General features: G+C 50.1%; 1 protein-coding gene across 5 annotated transcripts in view; it reads left to right on the top strand.

The window, feature by feature from the left end:
- Nucleotides 1-22,618, top strand: part of usp33 (ubiquitin specific peptidase 33) — a 99,506-nt gene that overhangs the window by 60,118 nt on the left and 16,770 nt on the right. For all 5 annotated transcript variants that reach the window (XM_052475863.1, XM_052475862.1, XM_052475865.1 and 2 more), the window contains exons 13-17: nucleotides 9,271-9,443; nucleotides 11,854-11,958; nucleotides 12,066-12,111; nucleotides 12,208-12,388; nucleotides 21,098-21,224. In XM_052475863.1, the coding sequence (XP_052331823.1) occupies nucleotides 9,271-9,443; nucleotides 11,854-11,958; nucleotides 12,066-12,111; nucleotides 12,208-12,388; nucleotides 21,098-21,224 (632 nt within the window). The remainder of the gene's footprint in view (nucleotides 1-9,270; nucleotides 9,444-11,853; nucleotides 11,959-12,065; nucleotides 12,112-12,207; nucleotides 12,389-21,097; nucleotides 21,225-22,618) is intronic.

Here is a 22,618-nt window from a genome sequence, read left to right as displayed (position 1 = left end):
GCCGCATTTCCCACGTGTGTCCTGACTCTGGTCCGAAACATTCGTTTCTGGACCAATTAGACGGCCCCAAATGTGTTGTCATTCGGTGAAGGGTCGAGGGGGGTACCGTTCCAGACTCATTGGTGAGAAGAAACTAACGTCTGAGTAGCCAGACAATGGGGCATAATTATCATGGAGTAGACCTTAACCCTGTCTCCCCCTGTCCTGTAGAGGATGGACCCTGTCTCCCCCTGTCCTGTAGAGGATGGACCCTGTCTCCCCCTGTCCTGTAGAGGATGGACCCTGTCTCCCCCTGTCCTGTAGAGGATGGACCCTGTCTCCCCCTGTCCTGTAGAGGATGGACCTTAACCCTGTCTCCCCTGTCCTGTAGAGGATGGACCTTAACCCTGTCTCCCCTGTCCTGTAGAGGATGGACCTTAACCCTGTCTCCCCCTGTCCTGTAGAGGATGGACCTTAACCCTGTCTCCCCTGTCCTGTAGAGGATGGACCTTAACCCTGTCTCCTCCTGTCCTGTAGAGGATGGACCCTGTCTCCCCCTGTCCTGTAGAGGATGGACCTTAACCCTGTCTCCCCTGTCCTGTAGAGGATGGACCTTAACCCTGTCTCCCCTGTCCTGTAGAGGATGGACCTTAACCCTGTCTCCCCTGTCCTGTAGAGGATGGACCTTAACCCTGTCTCCCCCTGTCCTGTAGAGGATGGACCTTAACCCTGTCTCCCCTGTCCTGTAGAGGATGGACCTTAACCCTGTCTCCCCCTGTCCTGTAGAGGATGGACCTTAACCCTGTCTCCCCCTGTCCTGTAGAGGATGGACCTTAACCCTGTCTCCCCCTGTCCTGTAGAGGATGGACCTTAACCCTGTCTCCTCCTGTCCTGTAGAGGATGGACCCTGTCTCCCCTGTCCTGTAGAGGATGGACCTTAACCCTGTCTCCCCCTGTCCTGTAGAGGATGGACCTTAACCCTGTCTCCCCTGTCCTGTAGAGGATGGACCTTAACCCTGTCTCCCCCTGTCCTGTAGAGGATGGACCTTAACCCTGTCTCCCCTGTCCTGTAGAGGATGGACCTTAACCCTGTCTCCCCCTGTCCTGTAGAGGATGGACCTTAACCCTGTCTCCCCTGTCCTGTAGAGGATGGACCTTAACCCTGTCTCCCCTGTCCTGTAGAGGATGGACCTTAACCCTGTCTCCCCTGTCCTGTAGAGGATGGACCTTAACCCTGTCTCCTCCTGTCCTGTAGAGGATGGACCCTGTCTCCCCTGTCCTGTAGAGGATGGACCTTAACCCTGTCTCCCCTGTCCTGTAGAGGATGGACCTTAACCCTGTCTCCCCTGTCCTGTAGAGGATGGACCTTAACCCTGTCTCCTCCTGTCCTGTAGAGGATGGACCCTGTCTCCTCCTGTCCTGTAGAGGATGGACCTTAACCCTGTCTCCCCCTGTCCTGTAGAGGATGGACCTAACCCTGTCTCCCCTGTCCTGTAGAGGATGGACCTAACCCTGTCTCCCCTGTCCTGTAGAGGATGGACCTTAACCCTGTCTCCTCCTGTCCTGTAGAGGATGGACCTTAACCCTGTCTCCTCCTGTCCTGTAGAGGATGGACCTTAACCCTGTCTCCCCCTGTCCTGTAGAGGATGGACCTTAACCCTGTCTCCTCCTGTCCTGTAGAGGATGGACCCTGTCTCCCCTGTCCTGTAGAGGATGGACCTTAACCCTGTCTCCCCCTGTCCTGTAGAGGATGGACCTTAACCCTGTCTCCCCTGTCCTGTAGAGGATGGACCTTAACCCTGTCTCCCCTGTCCTGTAGAGGATGGACCTTAACCCTGTCTCCCCTGTCCTGTAGAGGATGGACCTTAACCCTGTCTCCCCTGTCCTGTAGAGGATGGACCTTAACCCTGTCTCCCCTGTCCTGTAGAGGATGGACCTTAACCCTGTCTCCCCTGTCCTGTAGAGGATGGACCTTAACCCTGTCTCCCCTGTCCTGTAGAGGATGGACCTTAACCCTGTCTCCTCCTGTCCTGTAGAGGATGGACCCTGTCTCCCCCTGTCCTGTAGAGGATGGACCTTAACCCTGTCTCCCCTGTCCTGTAGAGGATGGACCTTAACCCTGTCTCCCCTGTCCTGTAGAGGATGGACCTTAACCCTGTCTCCTCCTGTCCTGTAGAGGATGGACCCTGTCTCCTCCTGTCCTGTAGAGGATGGACCTTAACCCTGTCTCCCCTGTCCTGTAGAGGATGGACCCTAACCCTGTCTCCCCTGTCCTGTAGAGGATGGACCTTAACCCTGTCTCCCCTGTCCTGTAGAGGATGGACCTTAACCCTGTCTCCCCTGTCCTGTAGAGGATGGACCTTAACCCTGTCTCCCCCTGTCCTGTAGAGGATGGACCTTAACCCTGTCTCCCCTGTCCTGTAGAGGATGGACCTTAACCCTGTCTCCCCTGTCCTGTAGAGGATGGACCTTAACCCTGTCTCCCCTGTCCTGTAGAGGATGGACCTTAACCCTGTCTCCCCTGTCCTGTAGAGGATGGACCTTAACCCTGTCTCCCCCTGTCCTGTAGAGGATGGACCTTAACCCTGTCTCCTCCTGTCCTGTAGAGGATGGACCCTGTCTCCCCCTGTCCTGTAGAGGATGGACCTTAACCCTGTCTCCCCTGTCCTGTAGAGGATGGACCTTAACCCTGTCTCCCCTGTCCTGTAGAGGATGGACCTTAACCCTGTCTCCCCCTGTCCTGTAGAGGATGGACCTTAACCCTGTCTCCCCTGTCCTGTAGAGGATGGACCTTAACCCTGTCTCCCCTGTCCTGTAGAGGATGGACCTTAACCCTGTCTCCCCCTGTCCTGTAGAGGATGGACCTTAACCCTGTCTCCCCTGTCCTGTAGAGGATGGACCTTAACCCTGTCTCCCCTGTCCTGTAGAGGATGGACCTTAACCCTGTCTCCTCCTGTCCTGTAGAGGATGGACCCTGTCTCCCCTGTCCTGTAGAGGATGGACCTTAACCCTGTCTCCCCTGTCCTGTAGAGGATGGACCTTAACCCTGTCTCCCCCTGTCCTGTAGAGGATGGACCTTAACCCTGTCTCCTCCTGTCCTGTAGAGGATGGACCCTGTCTCCTCCTGTCCTGTAGAGGATGGACCTTAACCCTGTCTCCCCTGTCCTGTAGAGGATGGACCCTAACCCTGTCTCCCCCTGTCCTGTAGAGGATGGACCTTAACCCTGTCTCCCCTGTCCTGTAGAGGATGGACCTTAACCCTGTCTCCTCCTGTCCTGTAGAGGATGGACCTTAACCCTGTCTCCTCCTGTCCTGTAGAGGATGGACCTTAACCCTGTCTCCTCCTGTCCTGTAGAGGATGGACCTTAACCCTGTCTCCCCCTGTCCTGTAGAGGATGGACCTTAACCCTGTCTCCCCTGTCCTGTAGAGGATGGACCTTAACCCTGTCTCCCCTGTCCTGTAGAGGATGGACCTTAACCCTGTCTCCCCTGTCCTGTAGAGGATGGACCTTAACCCTGTCTCCCCCTGTCCTGTAGAGGATGGACCTTAACCCTGTCTCCCCCTGTCCTGTAGAGGATGGACCTTAACCCTGTCTCCTCCTGTCCTGTAGAGGATGGACCCTGTCTCCCCCTGTCCTGTAGAGGATGGACCTTAACCCTGTCTCCCCTGTCCTGTAGAGGATGGACCCTAACCCTGTCTCCCCTGTCCTGTAGAGGATGGACCTTAACCCTGTCTCCCCCTGTCCTGTAGAGGATGGACCTTAACCCTGTCTCCTCCTGTCCTGTAGAGGATGGACCTTAACCCTGTCTCCTCCTGTCCTGTAGAGGATGGACCTTAACCCTGTCTCCTCCTGTCCTGTAGAGGATGGACCTTAACCCTGTCTCCTCCTGTCCTGTAGAGGATGGACCCTGTCTCCCCCTGTCCTGTAGAGGATGGACCCTGTCTCCCCCTGTCCTGTAGAGGATGGACCCTAACCCTGTCTCCCCCTGTCCTGTAGAGGATGGACCTTAACCCTGTCTCCCCTGTCCTGTAGAGGATGGACCTTAACCCTGTCTCCCCCTGTCCTGTAGAGGATGGACCTTAACCCTGTCTCCTCCTGTCCTGTAGAGGATGGACCTTAACCCCGTCTCCCCCTGTCCTGTAGAGGATGGACCTTAACCCCGTCTCCCCCTGTCCTGTAGAGGATGGACCTTAACCCTGTCTCCCCCTGTCCTGTAGAGGATGGACCTTAACCCTGTCTCCCCCTGTCCTGTAGAGGATGGACCTTAACCCTGTCTCCCCCTGTCCTGTAGAGGATGGACCTTAACCCTGTCTCCTCCTGTCCTGTAGAGGATGGACCCTGTCTCCCCCTGTCCTGTAGAGGATGGACCTTAACCCTGTCTCCCCTGTCCTGTAGAGGATGGACCTTAACCCTGTCTCCCCCTGTCCTGTAGAGGATGGACCTTAACCCTGTCTCCTCCTGTCCTGTAGAGGATGGACCTTAACCCTGTCTCCTCCTGTCCTGTAGAGGATGGACCTTAACCCTGTCTCCTCCTGTCCTGTAGAGGATGGACCTTAACCCTGTCTCCCCTGTCCTGTAGAGGATGGACCTTAACCCTGTCTCCCCCTGTCCTGTAGAGGATGGACCTTAACCCTGTCTCCCCTGTCCTGTAGAGGATGGACCCTGTCTCCCCCTGTCCTGTAGAGGATGGACCTTAACCCTGTCTCCCCCTGTCCTGTAGAGGATGGACCCTAACCCTGTCTCCTCCTGTCCTGTAGAGGATGGACCTTAACCCCGTCTCCCCCTGTCCTGTAGAGGATGGACCCCGTCTCCCCTGTCCTGTAGAGGATGGACCCCGTCTCCCCCTGTCCTGTAGAGGATGGACCCTGTCTCCCCCTGTCCTGTAGAGGATGGACCCTGTCTCCCCCTGTCCTGTAGAGGATGGACCCTGTCTCCCCCTGTCCTGTAGAGGATGGACCCTGTCTCCCCCTGTCCTGTAGAGGATGGACCCTGTCTCCCCCTGTCCTGTAGAGGATGGACCCTGTCTCCCCCTGTCCTGTAGAGGATGGACCCCGTCTCCCCTGTCCTGTAGAGGATGGACCCCGCCTCCCCCTGTCCTGTAGAGGATGGACCCTGTCTCCCCATGTCCTGTAGAGGATGGACCCCGTCTCCCCCTGTCCTGTAGAGGATGGACCCCGTCTCCCCCTGTCCTGTAGAGGATGGACCCCGTCTCCCCCTGTCCTGTAGAGGATGGACCCCGTCTCCCCCTGTCCTGTAGAGGATGGACCCCGTCTCCCCCTGTCCTGTAGAGGATGGACCCCGTCTCCCCTGTCCTGTAGAGGATGGACCCCGTCTCCCCTGTCCTGTAGAGGATGGACCCCGTCTCCCCCTGTCCTGTAGAGGATGGACCCCGTCTCCCCCTGTCCTGTAGAGGATGGACCCCGTCTCCCCCTGTCCTGTAGAGGATGGACCCCGTCTCCCCCTGTCCTGTAGAGGATGGACCCCGTCTCCCCTGTCCTGTAGAGGATGGACCCCGTCTCCCCCTGTCCTGTAGAGGATGGACCCCGTCTCCCCCTGTCCTGTAGAGGATGGACCCCGTCTCCCCCTGTCCTGTAGAGGATGGACCCCGTCTCCCCCTGTCCTGTAGAGGATGGACCCCGTCTCCCCCTGTCCTGTAGAGGATGGACCCCGTCTCCCCCTGTCCTGTAGAGGATGGACCCCGTCTCCCCCTGTCCTGTAGAGGATGGACCCCGTCTCCCCCTGTCCTGTAGAGGATGGACCTTAACCCTGTCTCCCCTGTCCTGTAGAGGATGGACCTTAACCCTGTCTCCCCTGTCCTGTAGAGGATGGACCTTAACCCTGTCTCCCCTGTCCTGTAGAGGATGGACCTTAACCCTGTCTCCTCCTGTCCTGTAGAGGATGGACCTTAACCCTGTCTCCCCTGTCCTGTAGAGGATGGACCTTAACCCTGTCTCCCCTGTCCTGTAGAGGATGGACCTTAACCCTGTCTCCCCTGTCCTGTAGAGGATGGACCTTAACCCTGTCTCCCCTGTCCTGTAGAGGATGGACCCTGTCTCCCCCTGTCCTGTAGAGGATGGACCTTAACCCTGTCTCCCCCTGTCCTGTAGAGGATGGACCCTAACCCTGTCTCCTCCTGTCCTGTAGAGGATGGACCCTAACCCTGTCTCCCCTGTCCTGTAGAGGATGGACCTTAACCCTGTCTCCCCTGTCCTGTAGAGGATGGACCTTAACCCTGTCTCCCCCTGTCCTGTAGAGGATGGACCTTAACCCTGTCTCCCCCCCTGTCCTGTAGAGGATGGACCCTGTCTCCCCTTTCCTGTAGAGGATGGACCTTAACCCTGTCTCCCCTGTCCTGTAGAGGATGGACCTTAACCCTGTCTCCTCCTGTCCTGTAGAGGATGGACCTTAACCCTGTCTCCCCCTGTCCTGTAGAGGATGGACCCTGTCTCCCCCTGTCCTGTAGAGGATGGACCTTAACCCTGTCTCCCCTGTCCTGTAGAGGATGGACCTTAACCCTGTCTCCCCTGTCCTGTAGAGGATGGACCTTAACCCTGTCTCCCCTGTCCTGTAGAGGATGGACCTTAACCCTGTCTCCCCTGTCCTGTAGAGGATGGACCCTGTCTCCCCCTGTCCTGTAGAGGATGGACCCTGTCTCCCCCTGTCCTGTAGAGGATGGACCCTGTCTCCCCCTGTCCTGTAGAGGATGGACCCTGTCTCCCCCTGTCCTGTAGAGGATGGACCCTGTCTCCCCCTGTCCTGTAGAGGATGGACCCTGTCTCCCCCTGTCCTGTAGAGGATGGACCCTGTCTCCCCCTGTCCTGTAGAGGATGGACCCTGTCTCCCCTGTCCTGTAGAGGATGGACCCCGTCTCCCCTGTCCTGTAGAGGATGGACCCCGTCTCCCCTGTCCTGTAGAGGATGGACCCCGTCTCCCCTGTCCTGTAGAGGATGGACCCCGTCTCCCCCTGTCCTGTAGAGGATGGACCCCGATCTCCCCTGTCCTGTAGAGGATGGACCCCGTCTCCCCCTGTCCTGTAGAGGATGGACCCCGTCTCCCCCTGTCCTGTAGAGGATGGACCCCGTCTCCCCTGTCCTGTAGAGGATGGACCCCGTCTCCCCCTGTCCTGTAGAGGATGGACCCCGTCTCCCCTGTCCTGTAGAGGATGGACCCCGTCTCCCCTGTCCTGTAGAGGATGGACCCCGTCTCCCCCTGTCCTGTAGAGGATGGACCCCGTCTCCCCCTGTCCTGTAGAGGATGGACCCCGTCTCCCCTGTCCTGTAGAGGATGGACCCCGTCTCCCCCTGTCCTGTAGAGGATGGACCCCGTCTCCCCTGTCCTGTAGAGGATGGACCCCGTCTCCCCCTGTCCTGTAGAGGATGGACCCCGTCTCCCCTGTCCTGTAGAGGATGGACCCCGTCTCCCCTGTCCTGTAGAGGATGGACCCCGTCTCCCCTGTCCTGTAGAGGATGGACCCCGTCTCCCCTGTCCTGTAGAGGATGGACCCCGTCTCCCCTGTCCTGTAGAGGATGGACCCCGTCTCCCCTGTCCTGTAGAGGATGGACCCCGTCTCCCCTGTCCTGTAGAGGATGGACCCCGTCTCCCCCTGTCCTGTAGAGGATGGACCCCGTCTCCCCCTGTCCTGTAGAGGATGGACCCCGTCTCCCCTGTCCTGTAGAGGATGGACCCCGTCTCCCCTGTCCTGTAGAGGATGGACCCCGTCTCCCCCTGTCCTGTAGAGGATGGACCCCGTCTCCCCTGTCCTGTAGAGGATGGACCCCGTCTCCCCTGTCCTGTAGAGGATGGACCCCGTCTCCCCTGTCCTGTAGAGGATGGACCCCGTCTCCCCTGTCCTGTAGAGGATGGACCCCGTCTCCCCTGTCCTGTAGAGGATGGACCCCGTCTCCCCTGTCCTGTAGAGGATGGACCCCGTCTCCCCTGTCCTGTAGAGGATGGACCCCGTCTCCCCCTGTCCTGTAGAGGATGGACCCCGTCTCCCCCTGTCCTGTAGAGGATGGACCCCGTCTCCCCTGTCCTGTAGAGGATGGACCCCGTCTCCCCCTGTCCTGTAGAGGATGGACCCCGTCTCCCCTGTCCTGTAGAGGATGGACCCCGTCTCCCCTGTCCTGTAGAGGATGGACCCCGTCTCCCCTGTCCTGTAGAGGATGGACCCCGTCTCCCCCTGTCCTGTAGAGGATGGACCCCGTCTCCCCTGTCCTGTAGAGGATGGACCCCGTCTCCCCTGTCCTGTAGAGGATGGACCCCGTCTCCCCCTGTCCTGTAGAGGATGGACCCCGTCTCCCCTGTCCTGTAGAGGATGGACCCCGTCTCCCCTGTCCTGTAGAGGATGGACCCCGTCTCCCCCTGTCCTGTAGAGGATGGACCCCGTCTCCCCTGTCCTGTAGAGGATGACCCCGTCTCCCCTGTCCTGTAGAGGATGGACCCCGTCTCCCCCTGTCGTGTAGAGGATGGACCCCGTCTCCCCTGTCCTGTAGAGGATGGACCCCGTCTCCCCTGTCGTGTAGAGGATGGACCCCGTCTCCCCTGTCGTGTAGAGGATGGACCCCGTCTCCCCTGTCGTGTAGAGGATGGACCCCGTCTCCCCCTGTCGTGTAGAGGATGGACCCCGTCTCCCCTGTCGTGTAGAGGATGGACCCCGTCTCCCCTGTCGTGTAGAGGATGGACCCCGTCTCCCCTGTCGTGTAGAGGATGGACCCCGTCTCCCCTGTCGTGTAGAGGATGGACCCCGTCTCCCCCTGTCGTGTAGAGGATGGACCCCGTCTCCCCTGTCGTGTAGAGGATGGACCCCGTCTCCCCCTGTCGTGTAGAGGATGGACCCCGTCTCCCCCTGTCGTGTAGAGGATGGACCCCGTCTCCCCCTGTCGTGTAGAGGATGGACCCCGTCTCCCCTGTCGTGTAGAGGATGGACCCCGTCTCCCCTGTCGTGTAGAGGATGGACCCCGTCTCCCCCTGTCGTGTAGAGGATGGACCCCGTCTCCCCTGTCGTGTAGAGGATGGACCCCGTCTCCCCCTGTCCTGTAGAGGATGGATCATTCTCTATGGCCTTTATTCTTACCAAATAAACGTGTGAAAAAACGACTATACTCTCCTTCCTCTGCCTCATCTCTCCATCCTCAATCCTGATCCTGATTACATTAGTGATGAATGGGTTTTCTATGACATGCTTGCATTTCGTGTAAATATTGTATGTGTAATTTTGATTATTTAGGCTTCAACTGTGACGCCGATTTAAAAGGTTAAATTAATAAAATGACTTCCCATTCTTCTCCAGGTGTCAGTGACGCTAGAGAACTTCCAGGACCTGTCCCTGCCCATCCCAGGTAAGGAGGACCTGGCTAAACTCCACTCCTCCTCCCATCAGACCTCTCTGGTCAAGGCTGGGTCCTGTGGTGAGGCCTACGCTGCTCAGGGATGGGTCGCCTTCGTCATGGAATACATCAAGAGGTACGGACAGCCTGGGGGCCCTAACTATTATAGCCTTTAATGGGTACAGACAGCCTGGGGGCCCTAACTATTATACCCTTTAATGGGTACAGACAGCCTGGGGACCCTAACTATTATACCCTTTAATGGGAACAGACAGCCTGGGGACCCTAACTATTATACCCTTTAATGGGTACAGACAGCCTGGGGACCCTAACTATTATACCCTTTAATGGGTACAGACAGCCTGGGGACCCTAACTATTATACCCTTTAATGGGTACAGACAGCCTGGGGGCCCTAACTATTATACCCTTTAATGGGTACAGACAGCCTGGGGACCCTAACTATTATACCCTTTAATGGGTACAGACAGCCTGGGGACCCTAACTATTATACCCTTTAATGGGTACAGACAGCCTGGTGACCCTAACTATTATACCCTTTAATGGGTACAGACAGCCTGGGGACCCTAACTATTATATACCCTTTAATGGGTACAGACAGCCTGGTGACCCTAACTATTATACCCTTTAATGGGTACAGACAGCCTGGTGACCCTAACTATTATACCCTTTAATGGGTACAGACAGCCTGGTGACCCTAACTATTATACCCTTTAATGGGTACAGACAGCCTGGGGACCCTAACTATTATACCCTTTAATGGGTACAGACAGCCTGGGGACCCTAACTATTGTACCCTTTAATGGGTACAGACAGCCTGGGGACCCTAACTATTATACCCTTTAATGGGTACAGACAGCCTGGGGGCCCTAACTATTATACCCTTTAATGGGTACAGACAGCCTGGTGACCCTAACTATTATACCCTTTAATGGGTACAGACAGCCTGGGGACCCTAACTATTATACCCTTTAATGGGTACAGACAGCCTGGTGACCCTAACTATTATACCCTTTAATGGGTACAGACAGCCTGGTGACCCTAACTATTATACCCTTTAATGGGTACAGACAGCCTGGGGACCCTAACTATTATACCCTTTAATGGGTACAGACAGCCTGGTGACCCTAACTATTATACCCTTTAATGGGTACAGACAGCCTGGTGACCCTAACTATTATACCCTTTAATGGGTACAGACAGCCTGGGGACCCTAACTATTATACCCTTTAATGGGTACAGACAGCCTGGTGACCCTAACTATTATACCCTTTAATGGGTACAGACAGCCTGGGGGCCCTAACTATTATACCCTTTAATGGGTACAGACAGCCTGGTGACCCTAACTATTATACCCTTTAATGGGTACAGACAGCCTGGGGGCCCTAACTATTATACCCTTTAATGGCAAGGTATCCCCCATGGGGCCTCCATGGTTTCCAGGTGTTTGATGCCGTTCCATTTGATCCCTTCCAGACATTATTATGAGCCGTCCTCCCCTCACCAGCCTCCACTGTAGTCTAGGCTACAGTGGGTTCAGCACCAAAGGACAGCGATCAGAATGCCCCGCTATTTGACAGTTGGGTCCAACAGATGAAAGTGGTCAAGGATAAAGGAAAAACAATAAGCAGTCTATTGTAATAACTTGATGTTCCTAAACAGACTTGCTACTGACACCTTTCATTCAGTGAGCATCGCACATAAATACAAAGGACAAAAATCATGTCCAATATAAAGAAGAAAAGGGGGAATGTTTGACTGTTTTGCTGCTCGTGATATTTGAAATAAATATTGTTTATTGACTACTGATTAGGCTCCCGAGTGGCTCAGCGGTCTAAGGCACTGCATTTCGGTGCTAGAGGGGTCACTACAGACCCTGGTTCGATTCCAGGCTGTATCACAACCGGCCGTGATTGGGAGTCCCATAGGGCGGAGCACAATTGGGTCCGGGTTTGGCCCGGGGTAGGCCGTCATTGTAAATAAGAATTTGTTCTCAACTGACTTGCCTCGTTAAATAAATGTTAAAATAAAATACTGTGCGCCTCCACTGAATAATTGGTGCCATAACTGTAAGACCAGCATTTGTTGAGTCTTAAATCTCACCAGTAGAGTTGCTTGAAATTGGCACATTGGCACACGTTTTGAGGACACGGAAAAGCTCTAGCGAGCTGATATAAGACTGGTGAATTACCAGCCCTAAGGCTAGGGTTGGAAAAAAGCAGAGCGCTGGCTTTTTACAAGTCGAAAGGAGCATTTGACACTAGCGCCGCCTTAACGCCAGCCAAAGATGGAGCCCAGAGCGTGTTGTATAGGGGTCAAGGTATAGGGGGTCAAGGTATAGGGGTCAGTCTGCTGACACCAAGTGTGTAGTATAGAGGTCAACAGTTTTTCCTGAGCATGTGACTCGACCAGAAAAACAACAACCGTTCCTTGGTTAAAGCCGATAAACACATTGCTAGTGAATTGTGTCAGTGCGTTGTGTGAAGTCTAGTCTGTTAATGGTTGAACTGTGTCCTTGTGTTCCAGCTGGTTCTGGGGTCCTGTGGTGACCCTACAGGACTGTCTGGCTGCCTTCTTTGCCCGGGACGAGCTGAAAGGAGACAACATGTACAGCTGTGAGAAATGCAAGAAGTGAGTACCTCACAACTCCCACTTTAAAAAAGGAGATTTTAAATTGTTAGATGACGGAAGTTAAACTCCTACATGAATAAAGACTGCTTTTTAAAAAATTATCCTAGATTACGGAACGGAGTGAAATTCTGTAAAGTTCAGAGTGTTCCTGAGGTGAGTGCTCCAACACATTAGAAAAGCCATCAAGTTATGTCACAACTACTAAAAACCACAGTTCAATATTAAATAATTTGTTCTCATCCCCTCCAGATCCTGTGCATCCACCTGAAGCGGTTTAGACACGAGCTGATGTTCTCCACTAAGATCGGGACTCACGTCTCCTTCCCATTGGAGGGCCTGGACCTGCAGCCCTTCCTGGCCAAGGATAGCTCCGCCCACACCACCTCCTACGACCTGCTGTCGGTCATCTGTCACCATGGCACCGCCAGCAGTGAGTCTTCCATCAGGGCCACTGGCCAAGCCCCCTCTAAGATGGGAGGCTGCTAGAGCTTTCATATAGAAATGTAGGATAGATGTGGTAATGTGTAGGATAGATGTGGTGATGTGGTGTAGGATAGATGTGGTAATGTGTAGGATAGATGTGGTGTAGGATAGATGTGGCAAGGTGTAGGATAATGTGGTGTAGGATAGATGTGGTAATGTGTAGGTAGAGCGGAGACAATTCCCCAACGTTCTGAACATTGTTAAACAGATGATGTAGACATTGTCAGGTAGATGACAGTTTTTGGTTGGCCCTCCTAAGAGGCTGTATAATTATAAACTGAACGTGATTCATTGAGATTGGGACAGATCCATGCAGTGGTTTAAGTTCCTCTCACTACCGTGTTCTTCTTGTCTAGCTAACTGGTACCCTGTGTGTATATAGCCAAGTTAGCATTACTCTGTGTTTTTGTTTATTTCTTATTTTTCAATTATAAAATCAAAAGAATGTATCAATGTCTCTCTGCTTTCTTGGGAAGTGTCAGTGTAAGTCAGCATGTCCCTGTTAGTGATTTACCTGTTGACAGAGAATGTTGCAAAGCACATTTTTGATTCTATTTACTTTGAACCTTCTCTATGGCTGCTTCCTAATGATCTCTCCTTCCTCCCTAAGTGTGCACTTGTTCACTTTCCTTTCACTGATTTTGAAAGGAAATGACTGGTAAAAGAAATCTGGTGGAAACTCCCACTAGTGACAAGCTCATGCCGCCACCAATCCAAATGCTTTAAGATTTGTGGGAAGCAGTGAATGAAAGGAGATATTATTGGGACGCTCCAGGAACGTTGAGGTGTAGAAGTACATTCACTACTGTTGGATGAACTACACTTTCAACACCAGGTGGCCACGACACAACCTACTGTAGGAATGACCTGGACAACAACCTACTGTAGGAATGACCACGACACAACCTACTGTAGGAATGACCAGGACAACAACCTACTGTAGGAATGACCAGGACAACAACCTACTGTAGGAATGACCACGACACAACCTACTGTAGGAATGACCACGACACAACCTACTGTAGGAATGACCACGACACAACCTACTGTAGGAATGACCACGACACAACCTACTGTAGGAATGACCACGACACAACCTACTGTAGGAATGACCACGACACAACCTACTGTAGGAATGACCACGACACAACCTACTGTAGGAATGACCTGGACAACAACCTACTGTAGGAATGACCAGGACAACAACCTACTGTAGGAATGACCAGGACAACAACCTACTGTAGGAATGACCAGGACAACAACCTACTGTAGGAATGACCTGGACAACAACCTACTGTAGGAATGACCTGAACAACAACCTACTGTAGGAATGACCAGGACAACAACCTACTGTAGGAATGACCTGGACAACAACCTACTGTAGGAATGACCTGGACAACAACCTACTGTAGGAATGACCAGGACAACAACCTACTGTAGGAATGACCAGGACAACAACCTACTGTAGGAATGACCACGACACGACCTACTGTAGGAATGACCTGGACAACAACCTACTGTAGGAATGACCAGGACAACAACCTACTGTAGGAATGACCAGGACAACAACCTACTGTAGGAATGACCTGGACAACAACCTACTGTAGGAATGACCTGGACAACAACCTACTGTAGGAATGACCTGGACAACAACCTACTGTAGGAATGACCTGGACAACAACCTACTGTAGGAATGACCTGGACAACAACCTACTGTAGGAATGACCACGACACAACCTACTGTAGGAATGACCTGGACAACAACCTACTGTAGTAATGACCACGACACAACCTACTGTAGGAATGACCACGACACAACCTACTGTAGGAATGACCACGACACAACCTACTGTAGGAATGACCAGGACAACAACCTACTGTAGGAATGACCAGGACAACAACCTACTGTAGGAATGACCACGACACAACCTACTGTAGGAATGACCAGGACAACAACCTACTGTAGGAATGACCACGACACAACCTACTGTAGGAATGACCTGGACAACAACCTACTGTAGGAATGACCACGACACAACCTACTGTAGGAATGACCAGGACAACAACCTACTGTAGGAATGACCTGAACAACAACCTACTGTAGGAATGACCACGACAACAACCTACTGTAGGAATGACCTGGACAACAACCTACTGTAGTAATGACCTGAACAACAACCTACTGTAGGAATGACCTGGACAACAACCTACTGTAGGAATGACCTGGACAACAACCTACTGTAGGAATGACCAGGACAACAACCTACTGTAGGAATGACCTGAACAACAACCTACTGTAGGAATGACCTGGACAACAACCTACTGTAGGAATGACCTGGACAACAACCTACTGTAGGAATGACCTGGACAACAACCTACTGTAGGAATGACCTGGACAACAACCTACTGTAGGAATGACCAGGACAACAACCTACTGTAGGAATGACCTGGACAACAACCTACTGTAGGAATGACCTGGACAACAACCTACTGTAGGAATGACCTGGACACAACCTACTGTAGGAATGACCACGACACAACCTACTGTAGGAATGACCAGGACAACAACCTACTGTAGGAATGACCTGGACAACAACCTACTGTAGGAATGACCTGGACAACAACCTACTGTAGGAATGACCTGGACAACAACCTACTGTAGGAATGACCTGGACAACAACCTACTGTAGGAATGACCAGGACAACAACCTACTGTAGGAATGACCAGGACAACAACCTACTGTAGGAATGACCAGGACAACAACCTACTGTAGGAATGACCTGAACAACAACCTACTGTAGGAATGACCTGGACAACAACCTACTGTAGGAATGACCTGAACAACAACCTACTGTAGGAATGACCAGGACAACAACCTACTGTAGGAATGACCTGAACAACAACCTACTGTAGGAATGACCTGGACAACAACCTACTGTAGGAATGACCAGGACAACAACCTACTGTAGGAATGACCTGGACAACAACCTACTGTAGGAATGACCAGGACAACAACCTACTGTAGGAATGACCTGAACAACAACCTACTGTAGGAATGACCAGGACAACAACCTACTGTAGGAATGACCAGGACAACAACCTACTGTAGGAATGACCAGGACAACAACCTACTGTAGGAATGACCTGGACAACAACCTACTGTAGGAATGACCTGAACAACAACCTACTGTAGGAATGACCTGAACAACAACCTACTGTAGGAATGACCTGAACAACAACCTACTGTAGGAATGACCTGAACAACAACCTACTGTAGGAATGACCTGAACAACAACCTACTGTAGGAATGACCTGGACAACAACCTACTGTAGGAATGACCTGGACAACAACCTACTGTAGTAATGACCTGGACAACAACCTACTGTAGGAATGACCTGGACAACAACCTACTGTAGGAATGACCTGGACAACAACCTACTGTAGGAATGACCAGGACAACAACCTACTGTAGGAATGACCTGGACAACAACCTACTGTAGGAATGACCACGACACAACCTACTGTAGGAATGACCAGGACAACAACCTACTGTAGGAATGACCAGGACAACAACCTACTGTAGGAATGACCTGAACAACAACCTACTGTAGGAATGACCTGAACAACAACCTACTGTAGGAATGACCTGGACAACAACCTACTGTAGGAATGACCTGGACAACAACCTACTGTAGGAATGACCTGGACAACAACCTACTGTAGGAATGACCTGGACAACAACCTACTGTAGGAATGACCAGGACAACAACCTACTGTAGGAATGACCTGAACAACAACCTACTGTAGGAATGACCACGACACAACCTACTGTAGGAATGACCAGGACAACAACCTACTGTAGGAATGACCACGACACAACCTACTGTAGGAATGACCTGAACAACAACCTACTGTAGGAATGACCTGAACAACAACCTACTGTAGGAATGACCTGAACAACAACCTACTGTAGGAATGACCTGGACAACAACCTACTGTAGTAATGACCTGGACAACAACCTACTGTAGGAATGACCTGGACAACAACCTACTGTAGGAATGACCTGGACAACAACCTACTGTAGGAATGACCAGGACAACAACCTACTGTAGGAATGACCTGAACAACAACCTACTGTAGGAATGACCACGACACAACCTACTGTAGGAATGACCAGGACAACAACCTACTGTAGGAATGACCAGGACAACAACCTACTGTAGGAATGACCTGAACAACAACCTACTGTAGGAATGACCTGAACAACAACCTACTGTAGGAATGACCACGACACAACCTACTGTAGGAATGACCAGGACAACAACCTACTGTAGGAATGACCACGACACAACCTACTGTAGGAATGACCTGAACAACAACCTACTGTAGGAATGACCTGAACAACAACCTACTGTAGGAATGACCTGAACAACAACCTACTGTAGGAATGACCTGAACAACAACCTACTGTAGGAATGACCTGAACAACAACCTACTGTAGGAATGACCACGACACAACCTACTGTAGGAATGACCAGGACAACAACCTACTGTAGGAATGACCTGAACAACAACCTACTGTAGGAATGACCTGAACAACAACCTACTGTAGGAATGACCAGGACAACAACCTACTGTAGGAATGACCTGGACAACAACCTACTGTAGGAATGACCTGAACAACAACCTACTGTAGGAATGACCAGGACAACAACCTACTGTAGGAATGACCTGAACAACAACCTACTGTAGGAATGACCTGGACAACAACCTACTGTAGGAATGACCTGAACAACAACCTACTGTAGGAATGACCAGGACAACAACCTACTGTAGGAATGACCTGAACAACAACCTACTGTAGGAATGACCTGGACAACAACCTACTGTAGGAATGACCTGAACAACAACCTACTGTAGGAATGACCAGGACAACAACCTACTGTAGGAATGACCTGGACAACAACCTACTGTAGGAATGACCTGGACAACAACCTACTGTAGGAATGACCTGAACAACAACCTACTGTAGGAATGACCTGAACAACAACCTACTGTAGGAATGACCTGAACAACAACCTACTGTAGGAATGACCAGGACAACAACCTACTGTAGGAATGACCTGGACAACAACCTACTGTAGGAATGACCTGGACAACAACCTACTGTAGGCATGACCTGGACAACAACCTACTGTAGGAATGACCTGGACAACAACCTACTGTAGGAATGACCTGAACAACAACCTACTGTAGGAATGACCTGGACAACAACCTACTGTAGGAATGACCTGGACAACAACCTACTGTAGGAATGACCTGGACAACAACCTACTGTAGGAATGACCTGGACAACAACCTACTGTAGGAATGACCAGGACAACAACTTACTTTGGGAATGACCTGGACAACAACCTACTGTAGGAATGACCAGGACAACAACCTACTGTAGGAATGACCTGGACAACAACCTACTGTAGGAATGACCAGGACAACAACCTACTGTAGGCATGACCTGAACAACAACCTACTGTAGGAATGACCTGAACAACAACCTACTGTAGTAATGACCTGAACAACAACCTACTGTAGGAATGACCTGAACAACAACCTACTGTAGGAATGACCTGAACAACAACCTACTGTAGTAATGACCTGAACAACAACCTACTGTAGGAATGACCTGGACAACAACCTACTGTAGTAATGACCTGGACAACAACCTACTGTAGGAATGACCTGGACAACAACCTACTGTAGGAATGACCTGGACAACAACCTACTGTAGGAATGACCTGGACAACAACCTACTGTAGGAATGACCTGGACAACAACCTACTGTAGGAATGACCTGGACAACAACCTACTGTAGGAATGACCTGGACAACAACCTACTGTAGGAATGACCTGGACAACAACCTACTGTAGGAATGACCTGGACAACAACCTACTGTAGGAATGACCTGGACAACAACCTACTGTAGGAATGACCTGGACAACAACCTACTGTAGGAATGACCAGGACAACAACTTACTGTAGGAATGACCTGGACAACAACCTACTGTAGGAATGACCAGGACAACAACCTACTGTAGGAATGACCTGGACAACAACCTACTGTAGGAATGACCTGGACAACAACCTACTGTAGGAATGACCAGGACAACAACCTACTGTAGGCATGACCTGAACAACAACCTACTGTAGTAATGACCTGGACAACAACCTACTGTAGGAATGACCTGAACAACAACCTACTGTAGTAATGACCTGGACAACAACGTACTGTAGGAATGACCTGAACAACAACCTACTGTAGGAATGACCTGAACAACAACCTACTGTAGGAATGACCTGAACAACAACCTACTGTAGGAATGACCTGGACAACAACCTACTGTAGGAATGACCTGGACAACAACCTACTGTAGTAACGACCTGGACAACAACCTACTGTAGTAACGACCTGGACAACAACCTACTGTAGGAATGACCTGGACAACAACCTACTGTAGGAATGACCTGGACAACAACCTACTGTAGGAATGACCTGGACAACAACCTACTGTAGGAATGACCTGGACAACAACCTACTGTAGGAATGACCTGAACAACAACCTACTGTAGGAATGACCTGAACAACAACCTACTGTAGGAATGACCTGAACAACAACCTACTGTAGGAATGACCTGAACAACAACCTACTGTAGGAATGACCAGGACAACAACCTACTGTAGGAATGACCTGGACAACAACCTACTGTAGGAATGACCTGAACAACCTACTGTAGTAATGACCTGAACAACAACCTACTGTAGGAATGACCTGGACAACAACCTACTGTAGGAATGACCAGGACAACAACCTACTGTAGGAATGACCTGGACAACAACCTACTGTAGGAATGACCTGGACAACAACCTACTGTAGGAATGACCTGGACAACAACCTACTGTAGGAATGACCAGGACAACAACCTACTGTAGGAATGACCAGGACAACAACCTACTGTAGGAATGACCTGAACAACAACCTACTGTAGGAATGACCTGAACAACAACCTACTGTAGGAATGACCACGACACAACCTACTGTAGGAATGACCAGGACAACAACCTACTGTAGGAATGACCTGAACAACAACCTACTGTAGGAATGACCTGGACAACAACCTACTGTAGGAATGACCAGGACAACAACCTACTGTAGGAATGACCTGACAACAACCTACTGTAGGAATGACCTGGACAACAACCTACTGTAGGAATGACCTGAACAACAACCTACTGTAGGAATGACCTGGACAACAACCTACTGTAGGAATGACCTGGACAACAACCTACTGTAGGAATGACCTGAACAACAACCTACTGTAGTAATGACCTGAACAACAACCTACTGTAGTAATGACCTGAACAACAACCTACTGTAGGAATGACCTGAACAACAACCTACTGTAGGAATGACCAGGACAACAACCTACTGTAGGAATGACCTGAACAACAACCTACTGTAGTAATGACCTGATCAACCTGTTCTCCTCCTCCTCCTCCTCCTCCCAGGTGGTCACTACATAGTCTACTGTAGTAATGACCTGATCAACCTGTTCTCCTCCTCCTCCTCCTCCCAGGTGGTCACTACATAGCCTACTGCAGGAATGACCTGATCAACCTGTTCTCCTCCTCCTCCTCCTCCTCCTCCTCCTCCTCCCAGGTGGTCACTACATAGTCTACTGTAGTAATGACCTGATCAACCTGTTCTCCTCCTCCTCCTCCTCTCACCAGGTGGTCACTACATAGTCTACTGTAGTAATGACCTGATCAACCTGTTCTCCTCCTCCTCCTCCTCCCAGGTGGTCACTACATAGTCTACTGTAGTAATGACCTGATCAACCTGTTCTCCTCCTCCTCCTCTCACCAGGTGGTCACTACATAGTCTACTGTAGTAATGCCCTGATCAACCTGTTCTCCTCCTCCTCCTCCCAGGTGGTCACTACATAGTCTACTGTAGTAATGACCTGATCAACCTGTTCTCCTCCTCCTCCTCCCAGGTGGTCACTACATAGTCTACTGTAGTAATGACCTGATCAACCTGTTCTCCTCCTCCTCCTCCCAGGTGGTCACTACATAGTCTACTGTAGTAATGACCTGATCAACCTGTTCTCCTCCTCCTCCTCCCAGGTGGTCACTACATAGTCTACTGTAGTAATGACCTGATCAACCTGTTCTCCTCCTCCTCCTCCCAGGTGGTCACTACATAGTCTACTGTAGTAATGACCTGATCAACCTGTTCTCCTCCTCCTCCTCCCAGGTGGTCACTACATAGTCTACTGTAGTAATGACCTGATCAACCTGTTCTCCTCCTCCTCCTCCTCCTCCCAGGTGGTCACTACATAGCCTACTGCAGGAATGACCTGATCAACCTGTTCTCCTCCTCCTCCTCCTCCCAGGTGGTCACTACATAGTCTACTGTAGGAATGACCTGATCAACCTGTTCTCCTCCTCCTCCTCCCAGGTGGTCACTACATAGTCTACTGTAGTAATGACCTGATCAACCTGTTCTCCTCCTCCTCCTCCTCCCAGGTGGTCACTACATAGTCTACTGTAGTAATGACCTGATCAACCTGTTCTCCTCCTCCTCCTCCTCCCAGGTGGTCACTACATAGCCTACTGCAGGAATGACCTGAACAACCTGTGGTATGAGTTTGATGACCAGAGCGTCACGGAGGTGTCAGAGTCCTGCGTCCAGAACGCTGAGGCCTACGTCCTGTTCTACAAGTAAGACAAACAGCATATCATATACAAAACCATAGAATTACATATTGTCATTTAATAGACAAAACCATAGAATTACAGATTGTCATTAGACAAAACCATAGAATTATATATAGTCATTTATTAGACAAAACCATAGAATTACATATTGTCATTTAATAGACAAAACCATAGAATTACAGATTGTCATTTATTAGACAAAACCATAGAATTACAGATTGTCATTTATTAGACAAAACCATAGAATTATATATTGTCATTTATTAGACAAAACCATAGAATTATATATTGTCATTTATTAGACAAAACCATAGAATTATATATTGTCATTTAATAGACAAAACCATAGAATTATATATTGTCATTTATTAGACAAAACCATAGAATTATATATTGTCATTTATTAGACAAAACCATAGAATTATATATTGTCATTTATTAGACAAAACCATAGAATTATATATTGTCATTTATTAGACAAAACCATAGAATTATATATTGTCATTTATTAGACAAAACCATAGAATTATATATTGTCATTTAATAGACAAAACCATAGAATTACAGATTGTCATTTATTAGACAAAACCATAGAATTATATATTGTCATTTAATAGACAAAACCATAGAATTACAGATTGTCATTTATTAGACAAAACCATAGAATTATATATAGTCATTTATTAGACAAAACCATAGAATTACATATTGTCATTTAATAGGATCTCTGTGCACAAAGCAACACAGCATAACCACCAACCTGAGAGTGAATCTATGACGTAATGATACCCTGTGGGGTGACTTCCTGTTTAGACATCAACAACATTCTAATCTGCCAAGATTTGAGCCCTCCCTTGAGGCAGTGTTACAGATTATAATTTACACTAAATCCTCCCTTGAGGCAGTGTTAGATTATAATTTACACTAAATCCCCCTTGAGGCAGTGTTAGATTATAATTTACACTAAATCCTCCCTTGAGGCAGTGTTACAGATTATAATTTACACTAAATCCTCCCTTGAGGCAGTGTTAGATTATAATTTACACTAAATCCTCCCTTGAGGCAGTGTTACAGATTATAATTTACACTAAATCCTCCCTTGAGGCAGTGTTAGATTATAATTTACACTAAATCCTCCCTTGAGGCAGTGTTAGATTATAATTTACACTAAATCCTCCCTTGAGGCAGTGTTAGATTATAATTTACACTAAATCCCCTTGAGGCAGTGTTAGATTATAATTTACACTAAATCCTCCCTTGAGGCAGTGTTAGATTATAATTTACACTAAATCCCCTTGAGGCAGTGTTAGATTATAATTTACACTAAATCCCCCTTGAGGCAGTGTTAGATTATAATTTACACTAAATCCTCCCTTGAGGCAGTGTTACAGATTATA

The sequence above is a fragment of the Oncorhynchus keta genome, chromosome 23, assembly GCF_023373465.1.
Source record: "Oncorhynchus keta strain PuntledgeMale-10-30-2019 chromosome 23, Oket_V2, whole genome shotgun sequence".
Lineage (NCBI taxonomy): Eukaryota > Metazoa > Chordata > Actinopteri > Salmoniformes > Salmonidae > Oncorhynchus > Oncorhynchus keta.
This window is presented reverse-complemented; position numbering and strand designations above follow the sequence as displayed.